Here is a 25,017-nt window from a genome sequence, read left to right on the forward strand (position 1 = left end):
AAAAATGATCATTTTTGTACAAGCATTTCCAAAGTTGCCATCAGACTAGAGCTTTGAGACTTTGTTAAGGGTTGTTTGCCTAGAAGCAAGCTTGCATGTTTTAGAGTCACTATTACCATGTGTGGTTCATGCGTACATGTTACCGTGGCCTTTGAGTTGTAGATACAACTAATGTTTAAGAGTTTTTTCCTGTTTCAGCTCTGTGTACTTCATGCATCTGTTTTTCTTTTACGCCATAGAAATCATTCTAACTTGCTGCAGGCCAAGTAATTTTTACTACTACTAATGATGAACATTTACAACTATTGCTTTTTGAGGCATTATTGAAGCCTCTGAATTTTCTTTTTGTTTCTTCTGGTTGCCAAGCTTGTGCTCTGTCATTTCAAATTAACATTTATCTAGCTGATCCCTAGGATGAAGCTGGCAACCACATTTCATACAAACCTTCTTCAGTGCAATTAAATGCATGTAATTTGGGTTGCATTGGTGAACGTCCCACTAGAAACCAAGTGAGAACTACGGTAAAAGTAATGGTTTCTTCCATAAAAAAACTGAAACCATTAGAACTCTGAAAGTTTCACATGATTTAGAGCTTTGCTGACTGATGCCATACTCTCTACTCATCTCCTAATAAAGATGGAGGCTTTCTAAGTATATTTTGCTTGTTTGTTTCTTGGCTTATTAGGCCATCACTGGACCATGTTTTTAATTTTTTTTTTAATTTTTATTGTGCTTTAAGTGAAAGTTTACAAATCAAGTCAGTTTCTCATACAAAAATTTATATATACCTTACTATGTACTCCTAATTGCTATCACCCTAATGAGACAGCCTGCTCCTTCTCTCTTTTTGTGTCCATTGGGCCAGCTCCTGACCCCTTCTGACCTCTCATCTACCCTCCAGATAGGAGATGCCAACATAGTCTCAAGTGTCCACTTCATCCAAGAAGCACATTCTTCACCAGCATCTTTTTCTATCCCATTGTCCAGTACAATCCCTATCTGAAAAGTTGGCTTGGGAATGGTTCATGTCTCCGGCTAAGAGAAGGTCTGGGGGCCATTGACCACCAGGGCCCTCTTAGTCTCAGTCAGACCATTAAGTCTGGTCTTCTTATGAGAATTTGGGGTCTGCATCCCACTGCTCTCCTGCTCCCTCAAGGGTTCTCTGTATCTTAGATGGCCACTTGCTAGCATTTAAGACCCCAGACTCCTCTCTCCAAAGTGGGATACAGAATGCTTTCTTAATAGATTTTATTATGCCAATTGACTTAGATGTCCCCTTAAACCATGGTCCCCAAACCCCCGCCCCTCCTACGCTGGCCTTTGAAGCATTCAGGAAACTTCTTTGCTTTTGGTTTAGTCCAGTTGTACTAACCTCGCCTGTATTCTGTGTTGTCTTTTCCCTTCACCTAAAGTAGTTCTTATTTACTATCCGAGTAGTGAATAGCCTTCTCCCTCCTACCTACCTCCCCCCTCTCGTAACCATCAGAGAAAATTTTCTTCTCCGTTTAAAACAATAGTGGTCTTATACAATATTTGTCCTTTTGCAGCTGACTAATTTCACTCAGCATAATGCCTTCCAGATTCCTCCATGTTATGAAATGTTTCACAGATTCCTCACTGTTCTTTATCGATGTGTCGTATTCCATTGGGTGAATATACCATAATTTATTTATCCATTCATCTATTGCTGGGCACCTTGGTTGCTTCCATCTTTTTGCTATTGTAAACAGTGCTGCAGTGAACATGGGTATGCGTATATCTGTTCGTGTAAAGGCTCGTATTTCTCTAGGATATATTCCAAGGAGTGGGATTGCAGGATCGTATGGTAGTTCTATTTTTAGCTTTTTATGGAAGTGCCAAATCGATTTCCAAAGTGATTGTACCATTTTACATTCCCACCAGCAGTATATAAGTGTTCCAGTCTCTCCACAACCTCCCCAATATTTATACTTTTGTACTTTTTGAATTAATGCCAGCCTTGTTTGGAGTGAGATGGAATCTCACGGTAGTTTTGGTTTGCATTTCTCTAATGGCTAATGATTGTGAGCATTTTCTCATGTATCTGTTAGCTACCTGAATGTCTTCTTTAGTGAAGCGCCTGTTCATATCATTTGCCCATTTTTTAATTGGATTATTTGTCTTTTTGTAGTTGAGTTTTGCAGTATCATGTAGATTTTAGAGATCAGGTGCTGACTGGAAATGTCATAGCTAAAAACTTTTTCCCAGTCTATAGGTAATCTTTTTACTCTGTTGGAGAAGTCTTTGGATGAGCATAGGTGTTTGATTTTTAGGACCTCCCAGTTATCTAGTTTTCCTTCTGCATTGTTAGTAACGTTTCATATAGTGTTTATGCCATGTATTAGGGCTCCTAACATTGTCCCTTTTTTTTCTTCCATGATCTTTATCATTTTAGATTTTATTTTTAGGTCCTTAATCCATTTTGAATTCATTTTTGTGCATGGTTTGAGGTATGGGTCTTGTTTTCATTTTTTTTGCACATGGATATCCAGTTATGCCAGCACCAATTGTTAAAAAGGCTGTCATTGCCCCATTTAACTGACTTTGGGCCTTTATCAAATATCAACTGCTCATATGCGGATGGATTTATGTCTGGATTCTCATTTCTGTTCCATTGGTCTATGTATCTGTTGTTGTACCAGTACCAGGCTGTTTTTACTACTGTCATGGCATAATAGGTTCTAAAATCGGGTAGAGTGAGGCCTCCCACTTTGTTCTTCTTTTTCAGTAATGCTTTACTTCTCCGGGACCTCTTTCCCTTCCACATGAAGCTGGTGATTTGTTTCTCCATCTCATTAAAAAAAATCTTGGAATTTGGATCGGAATTGCATTAAATCTATAGATGGCTTTTGGTAGAATAGACATTTTTACAATGTTAAGTCTTCCTATCCATGAGCAAGGTATGTTTTTCCACTTATGTAGGTCTCTTTTGCTGTCTTGCTGAAGTATTTTTGTGCTTTTCTTCATATACACCTTTTACATCTCTGGTAAGATTTATTCCTAAGTATTTTATCTTCTTGGGGGCTACTGTAAATGGCATTGATTTGGCAATTTCCTCTTCGATGTTCTTTTTGTTGGTGTAGAGGAATCCGACAGATTTTTGTATGTTTATCTTGTATCCTCATGCTCTGCTGAACTCTTCTATTAGTTTCAGTAGTTTTCTGGGGGATTTCTTAGGGTTTTCTGTGTATAAGATCATGTCATCTGCAAATAGAGATACTTTTACTTCTTCCTTGCCAATCTGGAGCCCTTTATTTCTTTCTCTAGCCTAATTGCTCTGGCTAGGACCTCCAGCACAATGTTAAGTAAGAATGGTGATAAAGGGCATCCTTGTCTGGTTGCCCATCTCAAGGGGAATGCTTTCAGGCTCTCTCCGTTTAGGATGATGTTGGCTGTTGGCTTTGCGTAAATGCCCTTTACTATGTTGAGGAGTTTTCCTTCTATTCCTATTTTGCTGAGAGTTTTTATCGTGAATGGGTGTTGAACTTTGTCAAATGCCTTTTCTGCATAAATTCATAAAATCGTGTGGTTCTTGTCTTTGTTTTATTTACATGATGGATTGCATTCATTGTTTTTCTAAGGTTGAACCATCCTTGCATACCTGGTAAGAATCCCACTTGGTCATGGTAAATTATTTTTTTGATACATTGTTAAATTCCATTGGCTAGAATTTTGTTGAGGATTTTTGTATCTAAGTTCATGAGGGATATAGGTCTGTAATTTTCTTTTTTCATGGAGTCTTTACCTGGTTTTGGTATCGGATATATGCTGGCTTCATAGAATGGATTTGGGAGTGTTCCGTCTTTTTCTATGCTCTGTAATACCTTTAGTGGTAGTGTCGTTAACTCTTCTCTGAAAGTTTGGTAGAACTCTGCAGTAAAGCCTTCCAGGCCAGGGCTTTTTTTTGTTGTTGGGAGTTTTTTGATTACCTTTTCAATTTCTTCTTTTGTTATGGGTCTATTTAGTTGCCCCACCTCTGTGTTTAGTTTCGGTAGGTAGTGTGTTTCTAGGAATTCATCCATTTCTTCTAGGTTTTCAAATTTGTTAGAGTACATTTTTTCATACTAATCTGATTGATTCTTTTAATTTCAGTTGGGTCTGTTGTAATATCGCCCATCTCATTTCTTATTCGGGTTATTTGCTTTCTCTCCTGTTTTTCTTTTTGGCCCATGGTTTATCAATTTTGTTAATTTTTTCAAAGAACCAGCTTTTGGTCTTGTTAATTCTTTCAATTGTTTTTCTGTTTTCTGTTTCATTTAATCTGCTCTAATTTTTATTATTTGTTTTCTTCTGGTTCCTGAGGGTTACTTTTGTTGCTCTCTTCCTATTTGTTCAAGTTGTAGCAATAATTCTTTGATTTTGGCCCTTTCTTTTTTTTGGATGTGTGCGTTTATTGCTATAAATTGACCTCTGAGCACTGCTTTCACTGTGTCCCAAAGGTTCTGATAGGGAGTGTTTTCATTCTCATTGTATTCTATGAATTTCTTTATTCCATCCTTAATGTCTTCTATAGTCCAGTCTTTTTTGAGCAGGGTATTGTTCAGTTTCCAAGTGTTTGATTTCTTTTTCCTGCTTTTTCTGTTATTGATTTCTACTTTTATGGCCTTATGGTCAGAGAAGATGCTTTGTGATATTTCAGTGTTTTGGATTCTGCTAAGGCTTGCTTTATGACCTAATATGTGGTCATTCTAGATAATGTTCCATGTGCACTAGAAAAGAAACTAGACTTGGCTGCTGTTGGGTAGAGTGTTCTGTATACGTCTGTGAGGTCAAGTTGGTTGACTGTGTCATTTAGATCTTCCGTGTCTTTATGGAGCTTCTTTCTGGATGTCCTGCCCTTCACGGAAACTGGTGTGTTAGAGTCTCCTACTATTATTGTGGAGCGGTCTATCTAACTTTTCAGTGCTGACAGAGTTTGTTTTATGTATCTTGCAGCCCTGTCATTCGGTGCATAAGTATTTACTGTGGTCTTATTCTCCTGGTATATTGTCCCTTTAATCATTATATAGTTTCCTTCTTTATCCTTTATGATGGATTTAATTTTAAAGTCTATTTTGTCAGAAATTAATATTGCCACTTCTGCTCTTTTTTGATTGTTGTTTGCTCGATATGTTCTTTTCCATCCTTTGAGTTTTACTTTGTGTCTCTAAGGTGTGTCTCCTGTAGGCAGCATATACACGGATCATACTTTTTAATCTGTTCTGCCACTCTCTGTCTCTTTATTGGTGCATTTAGTGCATTTACATTCACCGTAATTATGGGTAGATATGAATTTAGTGCTATCATTCTGATGTCTTTTTTTGTGTGTTATTGACAATTTCTTTTTCCCGCTTAATTTTTTGTGTTGAATAGATTATATATTGTCTTTTTCTCATATTTGTTGTTGTTGATTTTGCTCCTGCTAAGTCTCTATTTTTTGTTGTATTTTATTTTGACGTGTAGGATAGTTTGTCTCCTTTGTGGTTACCTTAATATTTACCCCTATTTTTCTAAATTTAAACCTAACTTTTATTTCTTTGCATGGCCTGTCTTCCTCTCCATATATAAGATCTATGACTACATTTCTTAGTCCCTCCTTATTATTTTAACGTTGTCTTCTTTTACATAATAACATCACTGTTTCCCTGTTGTGAGCGTTTTTTTAATCTTATTTTTGTGATTTTCCTATTTGGGTCAACATCTGATTGCTCTGTCCAGTGTTCTAGTCTTGATTTGATACCTAATATTATTGATTTTCTAACCAACGAGCTCCCTTTAGTATTTCTTGTCATTTTGGTTTGGTTTTTACAAACTCCCTAAACTTCTGTTTATCTGGAAGTGTCCTGATTTCACCTTCATACTTGATAGACAGTTTTGGTGGATATATGATTCTCGGCTGGCACTTTTTTTCCTTCAGTGCTTTATATAAGTCATCCCATTACATTCTTGCCTGCATGGTTTCTGCCAGCTAGTCTAAACTTATTTTTATTGACTCTCTTTTGTAGGTGACTTTTCATTTTTCCCTGGCCCGTTGGTTTTAGCAAGTTTGATTATAATGTCTTGGTGACTTTCTTTTAAAATTTACCTTATGTGGAGTTCGTTGAGCATCTTGGATAGATATCTTCTCATCTTTCATGATATCAGGGAAGTTTTTTGCCAACAAATTTTCAGCGGTTCTCTCTGTATTTTCTGTTATCCCTCCCTGTTCTGGTACTCCAGTCACTCGTAGGTTATTTCTCTAGATAGAGTCCTATATGATTCTTAGGGTTTCTTCATTTTTTTTTTTTTAATTCTTTTATCTGATTTTTTTTTTCAAATATGTTGGTGCCAAGTGTCTTATCTTCAAGTTCACAAATTCTGCCTTCCACTTGCTCATTTCTTCTCCTCTGACTTTCTATCGAGTTGTCTAATTCTGTAATTTTATTATTAATCTTCTGAATTTCTGATTGCTCTCTCTCTATGGATTTTCCAGCTTATTAAATTTTTTCATTATGTTTCTGAATAACCTTTTTAATTTCTTCAACTGCTTTATCTTTGTGTTCCTTGGCTTGTTCTGCATTTTGCCTGATTTCCTTCCTGATGTCTTAGAGGGTTCTGTATATTTTATATTCTGCCTCTGGTAATTCCAGGAAGGTACTTTCACCTGGAAGATCCCTTGAATCTTTGTTTTGAGAGCTTGATGAGGCGATCATGGTCTGTTTCTTTATGTGACTTGATATTAACTGTTGGCTTCGAATCATCTATAAGTTATTGTATTAATTTATTTATGTTTGCTTACTGTATTATAGCTTCTTGCTTTGTTTTGTTTTGACATGCCCAAATGGGTTGCTTGAGTGAGCTAGCTTGAGTATTTTCACTTTTGGAGCTCTGATGTCCTGTCCCCAGATGGCTAGAGCTGTTATCAGGTGTATCAGTCTGGGAATCCATTCGATTTTCTAGTATGAATTCAGCTCAGGTGTCCAGGAAGGTGATCATTAAGTGTGTGGTACGGGCTCTGTCCTACAGTCTTAGAGGGGCAGGGATGATTGGTGTAGGTACCAGTATCTGATTGCAGCAGGGTGTCACACTCTGAACAAGGCAGGGGCTGAGAATCATTCCCCACATGTCTCTGAGGAAAGCGTGTCCCTTTTCCCTAGAGAGTACAGGTGGTTGGGTTCCGCAGATGGACCATGGGCACTCAGTATTTTTGGTTTTAAGGAGTGGAAGGTACCAGTTATCCTTGTACCCCTGTCGCGGGTGGCTAGGTGACCTGAGTGGAGCCACCAGTCCTTAGGCCCGTGATGTGGGTAACTGAGGACCCTGTTCAATAGGGTCCAATGCCCGGAGGATGGCTCTAGGCACTCAACAGGGCCTATCTCAGGCCCCGGGAAATCAACAGCTGCTGAAGCCAGCTTGGGGGCAGGAGACGTGGCAGAATATATGCAAGTACTTTGCTTTTGCTGAGAGCACCGTTCTTCTCTGGTTCCGGAGGTGTGAGAAGGCTGTGTGGCTCGCTGCTTCTCCCTGAGAAAACTGCGGCCAAACTTTAGTATTAGCCTGCCGCAGGTGTTCCCAGTAATGGTGCTTGAGGGCTCCCGACGATTCAGGTTCGGTAACTTTTCTCTGCTTCTTAACCGTTTCTTCCTCCAGCGGCCGCTCAGTTTGTTTTCTAACTTTCCCTTTGACGTTCAGGGCTCCTAGCTTGTCATAAATATACTTGTTTCACTTGTTTTTTGGGGGTCTTTATTGTAAGAAGGCTCGCCGGATGCTTCTGTCCATTCTGCTATCTTGGCCCCACCCCCTATGTTTTTAATATTAAAAAAAAAAAATTCAGGGTTACATTTCGCTGAGTGTAGATTAACCTGAATTACATTTCCAAAGTAAGTAGTAATGACTTCTGCAAAGTGACCTACAATGTCTTGTACACTGCCTTGTCCATGTTTTTCCACAGCATAATTACCTGGTAGCTCCAGATTTTTGGATGGATGCCAGATGATGACTTGTGGTTTTTCTTATGGGTTCTGGATTTTGCCTCTGTAAAGTTATGCAAAACCTAACCCCATGTTTTAGTTTTGATGCATTCCATTGCTTGTTAAGAATTGGGTTAAATATCATTAAATTTGACATGGTATTATGAACCAAATTTAAGATTTTTCTTTAATTTGAGCTTTTATATTAGACTGGTTTTTCTTTTTATCTTTTTGTTGATTTTGCATGTAAATTTCAGTATTTGAAGTCAGAGAAGATATGACAATCCAGTTCCTAAAGGAGAAATGAATCCTATTATTTTCAAAATTGTACACTTAAACTAGAGCAAACTATCACTGTTCCTTCGTTTGCATGCCTATAAAAATTATGTACTTTCCCCTAAAGAAGTGCTGTTTGTTAGAAGGATAATTAAGTATACAGTATAAAAGTAGTTCTCCACAGCTATTTGTTGGTGCCTTTTTTTTTTCCTTCTCCTTTTAAGCTTAAAAAGGTGGTTTTCAAAAAAAAAAAAAATAGATATCAGAACTGGGAGTTTATTCTGGAACCCCAGCCCATAACGCAATATGTCTGATACTTATTTGTACCTGTTACATATGTGCTTACAAAGTTGACAGAAACTTACTGAATTTTGTAGGAACCATTATTCTGCAATAATCATTTTTGCTTTTTTTCATTGTACTTGAGATGAAGTTTTACAGAACAAACTAGTTTCTTATCAAACAGTTAGTACACACATTGTTCTATGACATTGGTAAACAACCCCACGACACATCCACATTCTCCCTTCTCAACCCTGGGTTCCCTGTTGCCAGCTTTCCTGTTCCCTCCTGCCTTCCAGTCCCTGTCCCAGGGCTGGTGTGCCCCTTTAGTCTTGTTTTGTTCCATGGGCCTGTTCAATCTTTGGCTGAAGGATGAACCTCAGGAGTGACCTCATTACTGAGCTGAAAGGGTGTCCAGGGGCCATACTCTCAGGGTTTCCCCAGTCTCTTGTCAGGCCAGCAAGTCTGATCTTTCTTTTTGAATTATAATTTTCTTCTACATTTTTCTCCAGCTCTGTTTGGGACGCTGTATCATGATCCCTGTAAGAGCAGTCAGTGGCAGTAGCTGGGTACCATCTCGTTGTTCTGGACTTGGTCTGGTGGAGGCTGTGATAGATGTGGTCTGTCAGTCCTTTGGACTGATCTTTCTCTTGTGTGTTCTGTGATAATTATGTAATATTTATATGTTAACAGAATTTATTTGTGGGTACTGTTTCTACCTTTTTCAACCACCTACTCTACCCCCTACCCAGAAGGAAAGGGGTTTCTCTAACATTACTGACTTCAAAAATTGATCTGCCTTTTAAACAAGCATGCTTTCTAGGTTTCTTCATAATGTTTTTCTCAAATCAATGTAATTTTAATATACTTTTTGAGGTATAATTTCTATATGATAACTTGTACCCATTTGAAGTACGTAGTTCCATACGTTTTGACATATGTGTACATTCGTGGCCATCACCACATTCAGTCTTCCCTACCTACCTCTATTCCCATGCAGCCACTGCTTTTACTGTTGAGCGTATTTTTGCCTGTTCTAGAATTTCATATACATGAAATGGTGTATTCTTCAGAGCCTGTCTTCTTTCACTCAGCATAATATTTTTTAGATTTACCTGTTATGTATATCAGTAGTTCATTTCTTTTTGTTGCTGAGTAGTATGGATAGATGACAGCTTTTTTAAACCACGAATCTGGATATCTGGGTTGTTTACCGGTTTCTAGCTAGTATGAATAAAGCTGCAATGAAAATTAATGTATAAGGCTTTGTATGGACATACATTTGAATTTCTCTTGGGTAAGTACTTGGAACTAGAATTGTTGGATTATATGTTAATTGTTTAACTTTATAAAGAAATTGCCAAACTGTTTTTAAACCACCGTAAACTCTTTATTTCTTCTTGGCGCTTGTTTTGCAGACGCTTTATAAAACCCAGGTGAAGGAACTTAAGGAAGAAATTCAAGAAAAAAACAGAGAAAATTTAAAGAAAATACAGGAACTACAAAATGAAAAGTATGTTTGTTTTACTTTGTGCAAGAATCCGTACTATAACAAAGCATTCTTAAATTTAAGTTTAAAGATAGTAGCTGTGCAATTATTCTGATGGTAATGGCATAAAAAAAAAAAAAAAGCATTCTTAAATTTAAGTTTAAAGATAGTAGCTGTGCAATTATTCTGATGGTAATGGCATAGTAAAGCCTAATTCAGAATAACTCAGACTATATTTAGGCTGAAGTTTACCTTTATGTTTAAGAAACAGTTTAATAAATAGATTAACACAGTATCACTCTAACAGTTGCTTAGAGATTCCATTAACTGTGACAATGAATTGTATTCAGGAGTCTCCGAACCTGTAAACATCCATTTGTATGTAAATCATACTGTAATCACAAGTCATTGTTTCATGTTAGGTAAAGGTATTTAATATTTAAGGTCTTCCTCTTGGCATTGTTATGTAGGTTAGTTTTCATTACTTGTGTACTTGGGCCTTAGAAGGAGAAAACCTTATAAGGCTATTTTGCTGTGTCAACTGCATTTTACAGTTGAACCGATGGGCCCAAAAAGACACTGCAACTAATATCTGCTGACATTGTTATGTTTCCTTTTTATCTAGCCACCTTTGAAAGAAATAAAAAATGTTCACTATTTTATTGCCATAAACAAATACAAAAAATAGCAAAGAACAAACGTAGCATTTTATGACTTATACAACAGCTTTAATTATAACAACCACCCACAAAAGAGATATAACCTTGCTATTCACCTCTGAAGCAAGCTATATCCCACCTCCTACTTATGCCTCCCTCCCCTCCACAAAGAGTCGTCACTATTCTCATGTTTGTTAAAGAAGCTGGATCATTTGTTCTGTAGAGTTTCCCTTAGTCATGATTTTGCAAATTTCTATTTCCATAGTTAATTGAACATTTTCCTCCTGCCTGTTCCCTGCAAATCAGTAGTTAAATCTAGAGCTACTTAAATTTAAATTTTAATTCATTTAAGTAAAATTAAAACTTTAGCTCCTCTGTAGTACTAGCCACATTTTAGGTGTTCAGTGGTCACATGTGGCCAGTGTCTACCATATTGGACAGCACAGAGTTAGAACATTTCCAACATTGGAGAAAATTCTGTTGGGCATCCCTGTTCTGGAGACTTAATCAGATTCAAGTGTGATTTTTGGAGGGGAGAAGACAACTTCATATATAATCATGTAATGTCTGGCTGCCTCTTTATTTGTATTGTTAAGCAACTATTAAAAAAATAATAAAAAAGATCCTTAATACATTAGATGTTGCAAGATGGAGATACTCCTAGTATACCAACTTCCCTACTCTTCTAGACAACTATTTCACATCTTCTCCCCTCTCCCCAAAGCTCCAACAACTGCTTCTGATAGCTAAGGGCCTTTTTCCCAGAAGTCAAACGAGAACATCTACTGTCTCCCACCACCATACCTACTAACCTATCTGCATCTGTCCATCTAAACCCTGTCTTCCTTCTGATTGATATAATTGGACAAACTGTATTCTTGATCCCTCGATCCCAGCCCCTTAGTCTCCTTTGCCTACTTAAGATATGACTCCAACAATTTTCTTATCTTTCCTGCATCAATTTTTCCCTTTCTACAGTTACTGGTATATAATATACAGTTAAATAACTCCTTTAAAAATAATCCTTTTTTGACCAAAGTTTATTAGTGGTATCCAGGGGTGAGAGGGAGGGGGAAAGATTGAGTCATGGCTTAGGGGGCTCTGAGCCTTTGTTAAGGATGATAGAAAAAATGGAAACAGATAATTGTGATGGTTGTACAACATAATGAGCATAATTAATTTCACTAAGGTGTACATGTGAAAAATAATGAAATGGCAAATGTTTGGTTTATACACACACACATATATATACTTACCACAAAATAAAAACCCTCTTTTAACCTCATATTACTTAGTTGCTATCTCATTTTTCTGCTTCCTTTTACAGCGCACCTCCTAAAGAGTGTCGTACCAAGTGTCTTCAGGTCCTCCTTTCCCATTCTGTCTTGAACATGCTCCAGTCAGACTTTTGCATTTGTCACTGTACCAAAAAACCTTTCTCCTGGTCATCTGTGACTTCCAAATAGTTAAAGGCAGTAGTTCTCAGTCCTCCTCTTATTTAATTGAACAGTAGCATTTGGCATAGTTAATTGCTCTTTAAAAATTTTTTTCACTTGACTTCTGTGACACCAGACACTGTTTTCCTTTTAATGAACTGGCTACTCTTTTCTTAGTCTTCTCTGCTCCTTTGTGCCTATTCATCTCTGTGACCTTTAGAGTTTGGAGGGCCCAAGGGATCACGCCCTACTTGTTCTCATCCAGTCTCATGGTTTTAAATAGCATCTACATATAAGTAGATTCTCCCCTGAATTCCAGACATGTATATCCACCTGTCTACTTGACATCTGTACTTCAGTGTCTAATAAGGATCTCACTTAACGTGTCCAGAAAAAAATCTTCATTCCCTCACCTTGCCAATCTACTTCTCCGTGTCTTCCGCATTTTAGTAATTAGCAGTTCTCTTATTCCTAGTTGTTCAGGTAAAACACTTAAAGTCATTCTTTTTTTCTTACACTCTGTGCAATCCATCAAGTCCTCCCAGTTATAACTAAAACATATATTCAGAAAATGATCACTTCTCAGTTTGTGCCCTTTACCACCCTGATCCAAACCATCATCATCTCCAATCTTGGTCATTTCAGTAGCTTCCTAACTGGTATCCCTGCTCCTGCCATTGTCCCCCTAAAACATCAGAGTACTCAGAGTAAAAGCCCAAGTCTTTCTGTTGTTTTGGAAAGCCTTTCAGGGTCTGTTATTCTCTCCCCCCTACTTTTCTGACTGTATATCTCTCACAACTTTCCTCCATGTCTCGCTTTGTTCAAAGTAGCTTCCTTCAGACCAGCATTAGTCGTTTGCTATTTAATGTCCCTTCTGCTTAAAACAGTGTATTCCGCATAGATGCATGGCTCACTCCCTCACTTCTTTCATATCTTTTCTCAGATGTCATCTCAGCAGAGAGACTTGGATCACCCACACTCATACCCTTTCCACTTTTCCTCTTTTATTGTTCTCCACAGCATACTGTGTATTACTTTTCATTATTTAAATTGTCTGTCTCACACCACTTATGTACACTCCCTGAGGGCAAGAACCTTGTTACTACTATATATGCCTAGTTCCTAGAACAGTGCTTGGCATGTCATAAACATTCAGATAAATATTTGTTGAAAGAATGATTGAATATTCTTTTTTTTGTAGCTAATATATGACTCCATCTTCAGGCTCAAAGCAGCAAAAATGATCTGTATTATTCCCCTACTACAAAATAGGAGATTTAAGTCATTTGTTCTTTCATGTATCAAACATTTATTCAGTGATACTGTATACTATGGATACGTTGGTTACCAACATAACTTACCCAAGAGAGGCTCTTCAGGAAGAACAGGCGAGCTAGAGTTGTCTGATGCTGGTCTGGATATGAATTCTGGAAAGCTTCAAAGTAATTCCCAAGGAGCCTTCCTTATATAGTTTATAGTGGTTTGCGAATCTAATTATGGTATAAATCTTCATAACCTCACTGAACTTCAGAGCTAGGAAGGACCTCACAAGTAATTCAGTTTAACCCTCTCATTTTACAGATTTGAGTAAATTGAGCTGCAGGGAGTAAGGAACTTGCCCAGTGTCCCTACCCAATTAGTTGGTGATAGAACAGAGGATAAGTGTCCGAGTCTGGCCTCCTGATTTACAAACCATTGACTTTTCCACTGTCATGCTGCCTTCCATTCAACATCTATAACAAATGCCTTCTTAAAAGTAGACTGCTAAAAATAAATAAAAAAAAAAAGTAGACTGCTTGCCACTGCCCTAACAGGGAACACAACAGAGAACACCTGAGGGAGCAGGAGAGCAGTGGGATGCAGACCCCAGATTCTCATAAAAAGACCAGACTTAATGGTTTAGCTGAGACCAGAAGGACACCAGAGGTCATGGTCCCCAGACCTTCTGTTAGCCCAAGACAGGGACCATTCCCCAAGCCAACTCTTCAGACAGGTATTGGACTGGACTATGTGATAGAAAATGATACTGGGGAAGAAGGAGCTTCTTGGATCAAGTAAACACTTGAGACTATATTGGCAACTCCTGTCTGAAGGGGAGATGAGAGGGTAGAGGGGTTCAGAAGCTGTCTGAATGGAAATGAAAAGAGAGAGGGGAGGGAAGGAGCGTGCTGTCTCATTAGGGGGAGAGCAATTAGGAGTATACAGCAAGGTGTTTATAAATTTTTGTATGAGAGTCCAACCTGATTTGTAAAGTTTCACTTAATGCACAGTAAAAATTAAAAAAAAAAAAAAAAAGACTGCTTGCCATTCATTGTTTTATTGCCTTTTCTTAGTTAAGCACAATAGCAGATACGAGCTTAAAGAGTTCTTTACTTTTATAGTTTTTCAAAGTGTGAGAGGTTAAATTCATTACTTTTGTAGAAAGTTTGTAATGGATTGGGAGTTTATTTTAAAATAAAATAACATTTCTTTTTATTGTTGAAAGGTAATTATGATTTTAATTATATGATTAAGTTGAAAGACTGAAGTGAATTTGTTTATAGACATTTCTCTTGTAAATATTTTACAGAGAAACTCTTGCTACTCAATTGGATCTAGCAGAAACGAAAGCTGAGTCTGAGCAGTTAGCTCGAGGGCTTTTGGAAGAACAGTATTTTGAATTGACCCAAGAAAGCAAGAAAGCTGCTTCAAGAAACAGACAAGAGATTACAGATAAAGATCACACTGTTAGTCGGGTAAGTGTGTGATAGTCAAGTATGTGAATAAAATTCATTTAAATCAAAATAGGTCATATCTTAAAGTGTTAAAAACGAGTGTGTATGTATGTATACATATGTACACACATAGAAGTCATTCTATACTCATGTATGGTTTACATAATCCAAAATAATTGTTAATGATTGAAACTCATATTTAGTGTATTGATTTTTTTTTTTTTCCACCCTTTCTGGCTGTAGATCTTATTAGTTATATTTTATGTGAAGTAATGTTCAGCTTAAATTCATTTGTTGTATTCTCTTAATATATTACAACTGATGATAAGGATAAATGGACCAGAATTCTGTGACATTACTGAGAAACTTATGGGGTGAGAATTTTTTGTGGATCATCTGCAAATCCATTATAAGACAACCAATAATAGAAACAGTTCCTATTCCAGAGGTTTTTTTTTTTTTTTTTTATACTATAGTCTATATACAGTCACAAGTCTAAAACAGGGAGTTAGAGGTTTTTCTTCTTCTGAAGCCACCATCAAGTGCTCTGATGTAAGCAGGCTGAGATTCCAGTCCCATCTTTTCCCCTAAGAAGTTTCTGTGGTCTTGGCAGGTTGTTTTAACTTCTCTAAGCCTCAGATTCCTCATCTATAAAATAGGGATGATAGTACCTACTCTGCAGGGTTGTTTAAATGAATTAATATATATAGAATGACCAATAAATGCATTGTTAAAAGTAATTAATAAATGCCTTATCATTGTTTTCATTGTTACTCAAATGAAGAAACTAAGGCCCAGAAAGATTGTGTCTTGCCCAGGGTCACATAGTAGGTTAATAACAGAGCTAGAACTAAATAGTCTAGTTTTCTTTCCATTACATTATTTTTCCTTTCATTCATATAATTTGTGTATGTACGTATGTGTACGTGGGTACAAATGTACATAATTATTGGAAGCTAACAATTGTTTTGAAATATTTCAAATTTAATTATGTCTACATATTTTAAACCGGCAGAGGCATTTTCTATAGTTATGCAATGTCTGACTTGTCCTCGTTTATAGAAAATGTGATTTTTTTTTAATTGCTTTAAATATGAGGAATAGTAGAGAAATAGGATAAACCTTTGTGTGTTTTGTTTAGCTAGAAGAAATGAACAGCATGCTAACGAGAGATATTGAATTACTAAGAAAAGAAAATGAAGAGCTAACTGAAAACATGAGGAAGACAGAGGAAGGTATGTAGGTTTTCTTTTTATTTTCTTAATCATGTTAAATCAAGTTCAAAGATAAATGTTTAGCTATTTTTATTGTGCATTGTTTTTGAAATATTTGCTTATATATATTAAACAATTTATGTAACCTTAATTATTTTAATGGAATTACTAAAAGTTACTATGTAGTACTAATTTGATAATTAAGAACATTGTTAATTTGGAATACAGAAAATTAGATTCTTATTCTTATTAATCATTTGTTGAACAGAATATAAATTGAAGAAGGAAGAGGAGATCAGTAATCTTAAGGCTGCCTTTGAAAAGAATATCAATACAGAACGAACCCTCAAAACACAGGTATACATGCTCTCAGCCATTTCCATGTATATGTATTTGAGTATCATATATTGTACCTAGTGGCACAATGGTTAAGCACTCGGCTATTAACTGAAAGGTTGAGATTCAAACCACTCTGGAAGAAAAGACTTGGTGATCGGCTCTCGTAAAGATTACAATCTAGGGAATCCTTTGGGCAGTTCTACTTTGTCATATAGGGTCACAATGAGTCAGAATGGACTTGATGACACACAATAACAACAGAAACATATTAAAAAATTAGTATATGTTCTTTATGTATTTAACTGAGGTTAAAAGATTCATGTTTTACATTGAAACAATGTATAATGTACATTCTTTATTAAATATAGAAACAAATTTAAAAAATTCCTCAGTGGAGGTTTTACATACTCTAATACCAAGACAGAGACCATGAAGGGAAAGACTGACATTTCATTGCATAAAAATCAAATGTCTGTGAAGCCTAAAACAACATAAGGTTGAAAAAAAACTGGGGAAAATACTTAAATAGCATATAAAAGAAAATATAAAGAGCACCAACAAATAAGAAAAAGATAGTCCAATAGAAAAAATAAAATAGGGGCAATTCATATTAAAATAAATGGACAGTACATTTAAAAATGTTCAACTCCAATAAGAAACCAAAAAATATACATTAAGACAATAATAAGGAATTTTTTTGACAATCAGATTGACAGTTTTAACTGAGATCTCATTCCCAAGAATATGAAGGGAAATTCATTCATATACTGGTAGAAGGAGTAAACTATAAGAACAGTATAACAGAATAAAGTATTTTAATGTGCATATTCTGTGACCCAGTGACTGGGCATGTAGGTATTTATTCTGTGTAAATGCTTCTGCAAATACTCTAAAGAAATATATACAAATGTAATTACTATAGCATTATTCTTAATAATGAAAATAACCTTGCATCGATGTAGTTTGATAAATAAGTCATGATACATCCATACAGTGGGATACAAAGGAGCCATTAAAAATAAATGAGGTATAAGACCAGACTTAATGGTCTGACTGAGACTAGAAGGACCCCGGTGGTCATGGCCCCCAGACCCTCTGTTGGCCCAGGACAGGAACCATTCCCGAAGCCAACTCTTCAGACATGGATTGGACTGGACAATGGGTTGGAGAGGGATGCTGGTAGGAAGTGAGCTTCTTGGATCAGGTGGACACTTGAAACTGTTGGCATCTTGTGCCTGGAGGGGAGATGAGAGGGTGGAGGGGGTTAGAAGCTGGCGAAATGGACACAAAAAAAGACAGTGGAGGGAGAGAGCGGGCTGTCTCATTAGGAGGAGAGTAATTGGGAGTGTGTAGCAAGGTGTATATGGGTTTTTGTGTGAGAGACTGACTTGATTTGTAAACTTTCATTTAAAGCACAATAAAAATTATTAAAAAATAAATGGGGTAGATTTATATGTAGTGACATGGTGGCAAAACAGTATTTCTGTTGATATGTGGTAGGGTATTAAATGAAAAAAGCAAGTTGCAGTAAAGAACATATAGCTTGATTCCATTTTTTACCTTAAATACATATGTAATCTATTTGTATGCAGGGGAAATTATCTAGAAAGGTACGTATCGAGCAGATGGAAAGAAAAGAGAAGGCTTTAGCAGAAGTGGTTTTTGAGGAGTGTTACTAGAAGGACTTTTCCCTTTATTCATAGTAATATCTCTGCATTTGATTTTTTTTTTAAATAAATACGTGTTAAGTTTATTATTAGGGAAAAATGCACTTATAATTTCAGTAAAGTAAGCTTTTACTGCATTAAAAAAATTTTATTCGGGGTACCTCATCTCAGATGGGACCTAATGTATATGAAAATGACATTGGTTGGGCTCTATGTTTTTTGTTTTTCTTTTTATTACATTACTGCAGAGGATGTATACCATGACTTAACTTTGTTTTATGATTTATGTAGCTAATTTCATAGGCACAGTTCTATTTCATTTTGAACATGTTTTTTTTCTTAAGAGGGGTTAGCCTCACCTGTATTTATATTCCCTTTCACCTTTAGAATGGCCTAGGCAGGTGCGTGCCCCCTGCTATCGTCCTTGTCTAACGAAAAAAATTTTCTTGGGCCTTTTTGCCTGTGTACTGTTACCTCTGCTTATAATACCATCCCTGGCTCTCCTGCCTCATGACATTTTCTCTTTGCTTATCCAACTCCTACGTAACTCCTAAGAAACATACGTGGACACATACGCAGGTCCTCAAGGAAGCCTCCCCTGGCTTCTACAAGTCTCAGTTAGGTGCAGCTCCCCTGTCGCCCTTGCATGGCTCTTTCTTATGCACCACTCCGTATGTGATGCCTCCTTGTCTGGCTCTTCCACCACACTAGGATGCCTTTGAAGCATAACTGTATTTTCTGCCTCTATATCCAGTGCCTATCAGACTGTCTACAACATAATAAATATTGGAAAATTGTTGAACAATGAATGAATTTTTGCCAGCCTGTCTGGCCCTTACCTTTGAACAATGAGATAAATCAATAATGTTTTACTTGCTCTACCAATTATCATACCCCAGGTTTCATTAAGTTCTCCTAATTTTCACACACCAGAAAAAGGCCTGCTTGCTCATTTCGAAGGAAGAAAATATATTTTTAGTGGAGATTTAAACTGAACAACTCCAATATATGTTCTTATTAATAACCTTTCAATGTATTGAACAGGCTGTTAACAAGTTGGCAGAAATAATGAATCGAAAAGATTTTAAAATTGATAGAAAGAAAGCTAATACTCAAGATTTAAGAAAGAAGGAAAAGGAAAATCGAAAACTACAACTGGAACTCAACCAAGAAAGAGAGAAATTCAACCAGATGGTAGTGAAACACCAGAAGGAACTGAATGACATGCAGGCGGTAAGATTTGAGAGAGAGTACATGTGTATAGAATTATTTTCTTAAATTGTTATTATATATACCTGTTATCAATTGATCTTGTTAAGACTGAATTTTAAAAGTATAAAGTGCATATTTTGGTTTATATTTTCCACAATTTGATCATTATTACTCAAATATAAGCCAGGACCTTGAAAAACTAGAAAGGATCTCTGCTACCTTATTTGCCATTAGCAGATGCTTGGCTAGAGGCCTTGCATTGAGAGAGACAACCAAGGGTTTGCCTTGTGGTTTCAGACTGAAATTAAGGTATGGCTAGTAAAGTTAAGTTGACTATAGTTACAGTGGAGCCCTGGTGGTTCCGTGGTTAAGAGCTTGGCTGCTAACCAAAAGGTTGGCAGGTGAAGACTCCTTGGAAACTGTGTGGGGCAGTTAGTTCTGCTGTATCCTGTAGGGTTGTTATGTCAGAACTGACTTAACAGCAACAGGTACAGTTACGGTAGAGGTTTTGCAGTATCATGGCTTAATTTGTTTTCTCTAGTCAACACTCATTTATCTGAAATCAAAGTATCAAGATTAATTTTTTTTCTATACTTTCTGGTTTGTTAATAACATAAAGTTGGCAGCATGGTCCCTGGTTTTAGACTTAGATCCAAGCATTGACTCCATCATGTATGGTTTTACCATCCTGAGAAGCTTGTTGTACCTTTAAGCTGTTACATTTGGAGTTATGAAAGCACTTTCTCTTGTTTTAATAAGTTTTTTTAATGCCTTGTATTAAAAAAAAAAAAAAAGCTGTTTAAAGCAAGGAGAAAAGGAGCCTATCCAATGATCGTTCATTATTTGAAGTAATGTGTTACTGAAGAAGAGAGCTTGCATTTTTACAGTGTATTGATGATACAAACATTTGTGAAGTTTTCTGTAAATTTTTATTAGCAATTTAGATTACAGACAGTTCCCAGATTAGGAACTAGTTGCATTCCTAAATTTGTCTTTAAGTCGAAGTCTGAACAGTTAGATATGGTTCATATCTAATGTCAGCTAGTCAGATGTTTGTCTTAGTATATAGTATACCTTTCTATGTATAAAAAACATTAAAGAAACACTTCCAGATACACTAAAGCAACTTTAACATAATAAAACAGTAATAATAATAATGATTGACACGCGTCACAAAGTAGCAGCTGTTTGTTACTTCAAACCATTGTATGTTCCTCAAATTTTTAATATAATATAGGCTTTACGGGAGTTGGTTCATAACTATGGGCTGTACTTAAGCCAGGCGTCGTAACCCAAGGACTGTCTGTACTTGTCATTTATATTTCAATTAATTCTTAATGTTGGAAATTATTTGATTCTGATTCTTTATCTTGATATTTTTCAAAAATAGCAATTAGTGGAAGAATGTACACATAAGAATGAGCTTCAGATGCAGTTGGCTAGCAAAGAGAGTGATATTGAGCAACTGCGTGCTAAACTTTTGGACCTTTCGGATTCTACAAGTGTTGCTAGTTTTCCTAGTGCCGATGAAACTGATGGAAACCTTCCAGGTAAGAACATTTCTGTTACTTCATTCAGGTATACTTATTTGTTATGGAAATTAATCTGTATTTCTTTGAGTTGGTTTTCTACCTCTGTCTGATAGCCAAGGCCTAATGATAATTGCATACTTAGTGCATTTTATAGGAAAGATCAGTCATAAGCAATCTTGGACTCTTAAAATAAGTTTGAGAAACTCTACTTGAGACCAAAAGAGGTTTATGAACGTATACTGAGCAACCTAACTCCAGGGCAAGAGTCAAAGCTGCTGTTTCGCTTCTCACTATGTAAAGAAAATTGTGCATGTCTTCGTGAGTAGCAACTCTTGAAAGTTTTAAATAGAAAGATATTTATGAAGCAGCATGTTTGATATTATAGGGATTCTGTTTTAACATATAGTCTTGTTTTTTGAGAATTTGATACCAGAAGTTTGATAAACTATTAAGAAAATTTTATAGTATCTTTCTTGGTCAAGCAAGGAGGATGCAAAGTGGGAAGTGAATTCAGCTCTTAGTCATGTAACATGTAATCCTTGCCATCACTTTTGTACGTTCTGTAGCCTAAAATTAAGTATCTGGGAAGGGAAGGGGAGTATGTTTTATTCCACTGGTCAAGGGATTCATTCTATTTTTCCTCTTTTTTGGCTCTCTGAAACCTCTTGCCTCTTGAGAAACTTATAGGTGCTCATCAGCCAGTTACTTTGAATTTAATAGGAACCTCTAGCGTCCACTGTTGTCTGAACATCTTTCTAAAGTTAAACTTAGTCATTAGTAAAAGTATAAATTGTAGGAATATTTGGCTGCATTCTCTCAGTTGTTGAACTGAAATTACAGTTTAGGTTCCCTCTTCCTTAACCTTACCACAGTATTTCTAGAAAGGGTTCTTACTGTTTTGTTGTTGTTTGGTGCCCTTGAGTTGATTCCAACTCATAGTGATCCACGTGACAGAACTACCCCATGGGGTTTTCTTGGCTGTAATCTTTTACAGAGGTCTTTCTCCCACAGAGCCAGCCTTTTGGTTAGCAGCCGAGCCCTTAACCATTGCAGCACTAAACATTACTCTGTTTAGTGCTGGTTAAGTATATGACCACGTTTTGTCTTTATTGTATCCATTTCCCTTTAATGTTACTTATTATAATATCCATTTCCCTTTAATGTTACTTATTATAGTGTTTACTATGTGCATCTTGATTTTCTCTCTATTCAGCTAAGGATTTCAGAAACTGAATCACTATTGGTGAGTGCTGTTTAGGAGATTTGAATTGAAAGATGCAGTTGGGAGAACCTCTAAAGAAAAGGAAGGTGGTGAATTTTATCCTCCATCCTAGCTTACTTAAAAAAAACTAGGAAGGAAAAAAGCAAAGGATTTTATTGGCAGGCTTAAGGATCCTTTTAGATTTCATAAATCTACTTAAGAGTCAGTCAACAAAGATATTTTTAAATATTTTTACTGGCTCCATTCCAAGTATATTACACAGAATAACTGTATTTTGAGGGATTTTGTTTTTAAGGTGTTCAAAATCAAAACCAAGTAAGAGAAAAAATGTACTGGTAGCCTTTCTCTATTGTTATAAATGAGACCAGTGAAGTATCTCTTTGCCTGTCATGTTCTCACTCTTGAAATTTTACAAAAGATCTCAGCAATGCTATAAACCCTTTGAATTTCATATTGGAAGTAGAAACTGATGGATAATCTTTATCAGTGTTATTTTCCTTCTCTCTGGACCGGATATTCTTGAAAGTCTTGTGTTAAATTCACTATTTACTAGATGCTTAAAAATGGTTTGTAGCATGTAAAATTAAGGTTTTGCAGTCATATTTAGGGGAAATTATTAAAGACATTGAATGTTCACTCTTGACATGAGAGAGTTTCATATCCTTCAAGTGTCTGAAAGATTTCTTGAAGGTAATGATTAATTTTCACCTAGTTTTAAAAGTTTTACAGGTAGTCCTTGACTTACGACAGGGTTCCATTCTGACAGCTCTGTGTTAAGTTGGTTCAGATATACAAGTCGAATACCTTTTTTTTTAGCTTTTCGTTATTATTGCCTTTTATTGTCAGTATCTTTATAAATATGATCTTTGTCTTCAGGGGGTGGAAACATTACATATAAACTTAGAGATAAATTTTAATACATACATTTAAAAAAACACGTCATAAAAATTCACTCTGACAATGAAATAGAGTTGGATGATGTTGACATTTTGCCAGTTGCGGTAATAACTCCACTTGTGGAAGGTTCTGGATCATCTGAATTATCCCTAGGAATGGGGATGGCATTTCTAGCCAGAAAATTAGAGTTGTCTGTATGGTCTTTTTCTTTCTTTCTTCATATGTTTCACAGTAACATCTCACTGCATTCTGAATCTTCCTGTTGCCTTTAGCAAAGTGATCAGTGTTTGGGCCCATGTTTTCAAGTAACTGAAGCCCCTGATTTAGTTTAGAAAAAACTCCAGCTAATCCTTTCACAGTAAAATGTTTTGACAACTTCTCTGCATCCTCTTCCTCATTGTTTCTTTCTTCAGCAATTCTTTCCTTTTCAAAATCCATTAAGTCCCAATCTGTCAATTCCCCTTCTTCGTGATCTATAAACTATTCCACATCAGCAATGTCAAGCTCAAAATCCAGCATTCTTGCCACAGGGTCAGTTTTTCCATCAATCTCTTCCATCATATATTATCCTGATCAAATGCTTGAAGCATATTCACATGACTCAGAAATATCCCTTGCATGCATTTTCCCATAACTTCCTCCCAGGAAGATGCAGTGTTTCAGGTACACTGACAGTCATAAGTGTGGTTTGTCATAAATCAAATACTTCGTAAGTTGGGGACTACCTATAGTAAATTTAAACTGTAGACTAAGGGAGAACTTTGAATAGGTTTATTCAGCATTTAGAATAATGGCCTTTTGAAATATGGAACATATTTTTAGTTCCGTAAGATGGTTTTTAAAATGGTTGGATGAACAGATACCATGACTTTCATTACTTTCTTAGATTTCATCGTTCAATGTAAAGATTCCCATTTAATTATCTTGTACATCTAGAGCTTAACCTCTATAATCTTCTCAGTTGGCATCTTGTCATTAACAGGATTAAATCTCTTCCCCATTCTAAAAATCTTAGGAAAAATGTGATTCTTTCTCTGGCTTATCACTCTTTGAAGTTCTTGAAGTCACTTTTATCCTTTTAATTCTTTCATGTCTCTTCCTCCCTCTGGTTCTGTGGCAGGTTGTGGCCTAGCACACTGTGAAAATGTAATGATTACCTTTAGGTTACAGTTTGCCCATTGCTTGGATAACAAGAAGACTTTAAAGTGGTAACTGTCTGTCTTCCCTCATTTTTTCCTCTTTCCTCCTTTTGGAATTGTTGACCTAAATAAAAATAATTTTAAAAAGAAATGTTTTTAAACTTTGATAGTTTTAATGGCAGTTTAAATTGGCTGTATTGGATATTGTTTTATGTAAAATTTGCCTCTCTTTCTCTTTTATGGCTGGTATCCCAGTAAGAACACATTAAGTTTTTGTAAGTTAAAGTTGCTGTATAAATATATAAAACCTGTAGCCACGATGGGTAGCATATTATTGATGATAATTTAGACTTACAAGTCTTCAACACGGGTTTCTTTTACTTCTGGAAAAGCTAATTTCTGTGTTTATGATGTGAAAGATGGAATATAGAGTAGTGTACCTTCAGATTGCCACTTAGGTCCCAAGTGATCGTGGTTTTAGAGGAGGTCTTTATATATGGTTAAAACCTGCGGAAACCAGAACCTCAATAAGGTGGAAACCTGTCAGGTAAGGAAAACTCACTGGATGTTTATGAAGTAGGATTCTTAATAGAGAGTGATAGAAAAGTGTCGTAAGCACCCCATGAAAGGCGAAAAACTTGCAAGACCCGGAAAAACAAGAAGTCCCGTGGAGTTCCAGCCCTCCTTGGTTTTGCTGTGTAGAGATGTTACGTATATTAACTTGCACCTAAGATAGGAGTAAGGAAAAGAAACAAAGAAGCAAGTGGATATTTTTTATCTGTTCTCACTGAGCTTAGTTCGGCTACTTCTCTGAGGAAATTCACCAGAAGGAAAAACTAAAACCCACTCCTGTAACATTGTTTTAAATTAACAAAGACCTTCACATATCCTCAACACCTTCGAGTTATAAATGTCTTCATTTGATTTATATAACAGCTCATTGAAAATATATTAAAGAAAACACTGGCAAGTTAACACAAATCTAGAGTCAGA

General features: G+C 36.2%; 1 protein-coding gene across 3 annotated transcripts in view; it reads left to right on the forward strand.

Moving 5' to 3' along the window:
* Positions 1 to 25,017, forward strand: part of ROCK1 (Rho associated coiled-coil containing protein kinase 1) — a 183,590-nt gene that overhangs the window by 140,528 nt on the left and 18,045 nt on the right. For all 3 annotated transcript variants that reach the window (XM_010586825.3, XM_023543947.2, XM_064294665.1), the window contains 6 exons: positions 9,923 to 10,017; positions 14,658 to 14,823; positions 15,944 to 16,037; positions 16,285 to 16,373; positions 19,067 to 19,255; positions 20,625 to 20,784. In XM_010586825.3, the coding sequence (XP_010585127.2) occupies positions 9,923 to 10,017; positions 14,658 to 14,823; positions 15,944 to 16,037; positions 16,285 to 16,373; positions 19,067 to 19,255; positions 20,625 to 20,784 (793 nt within the window). The remainder of the gene's footprint in view (positions 1 to 9,922; positions 10,018 to 14,657; positions 14,824 to 15,943; positions 16,038 to 16,284; positions 16,374 to 19,066; positions 19,256 to 20,624; positions 20,785 to 25,017) is intronic.

The sequence above is a fragment of the Loxodonta africana genome, chromosome 11 (genome assembly GCF_030014295.1).
Source record: "Loxodonta africana isolate mLoxAfr1 chromosome 11, mLoxAfr1.hap2, whole genome shotgun sequence".
Lineage (NCBI taxonomy): Eukaryota > Metazoa > Chordata > Mammalia > Proboscidea > Elephantidae > Loxodonta > Loxodonta africana.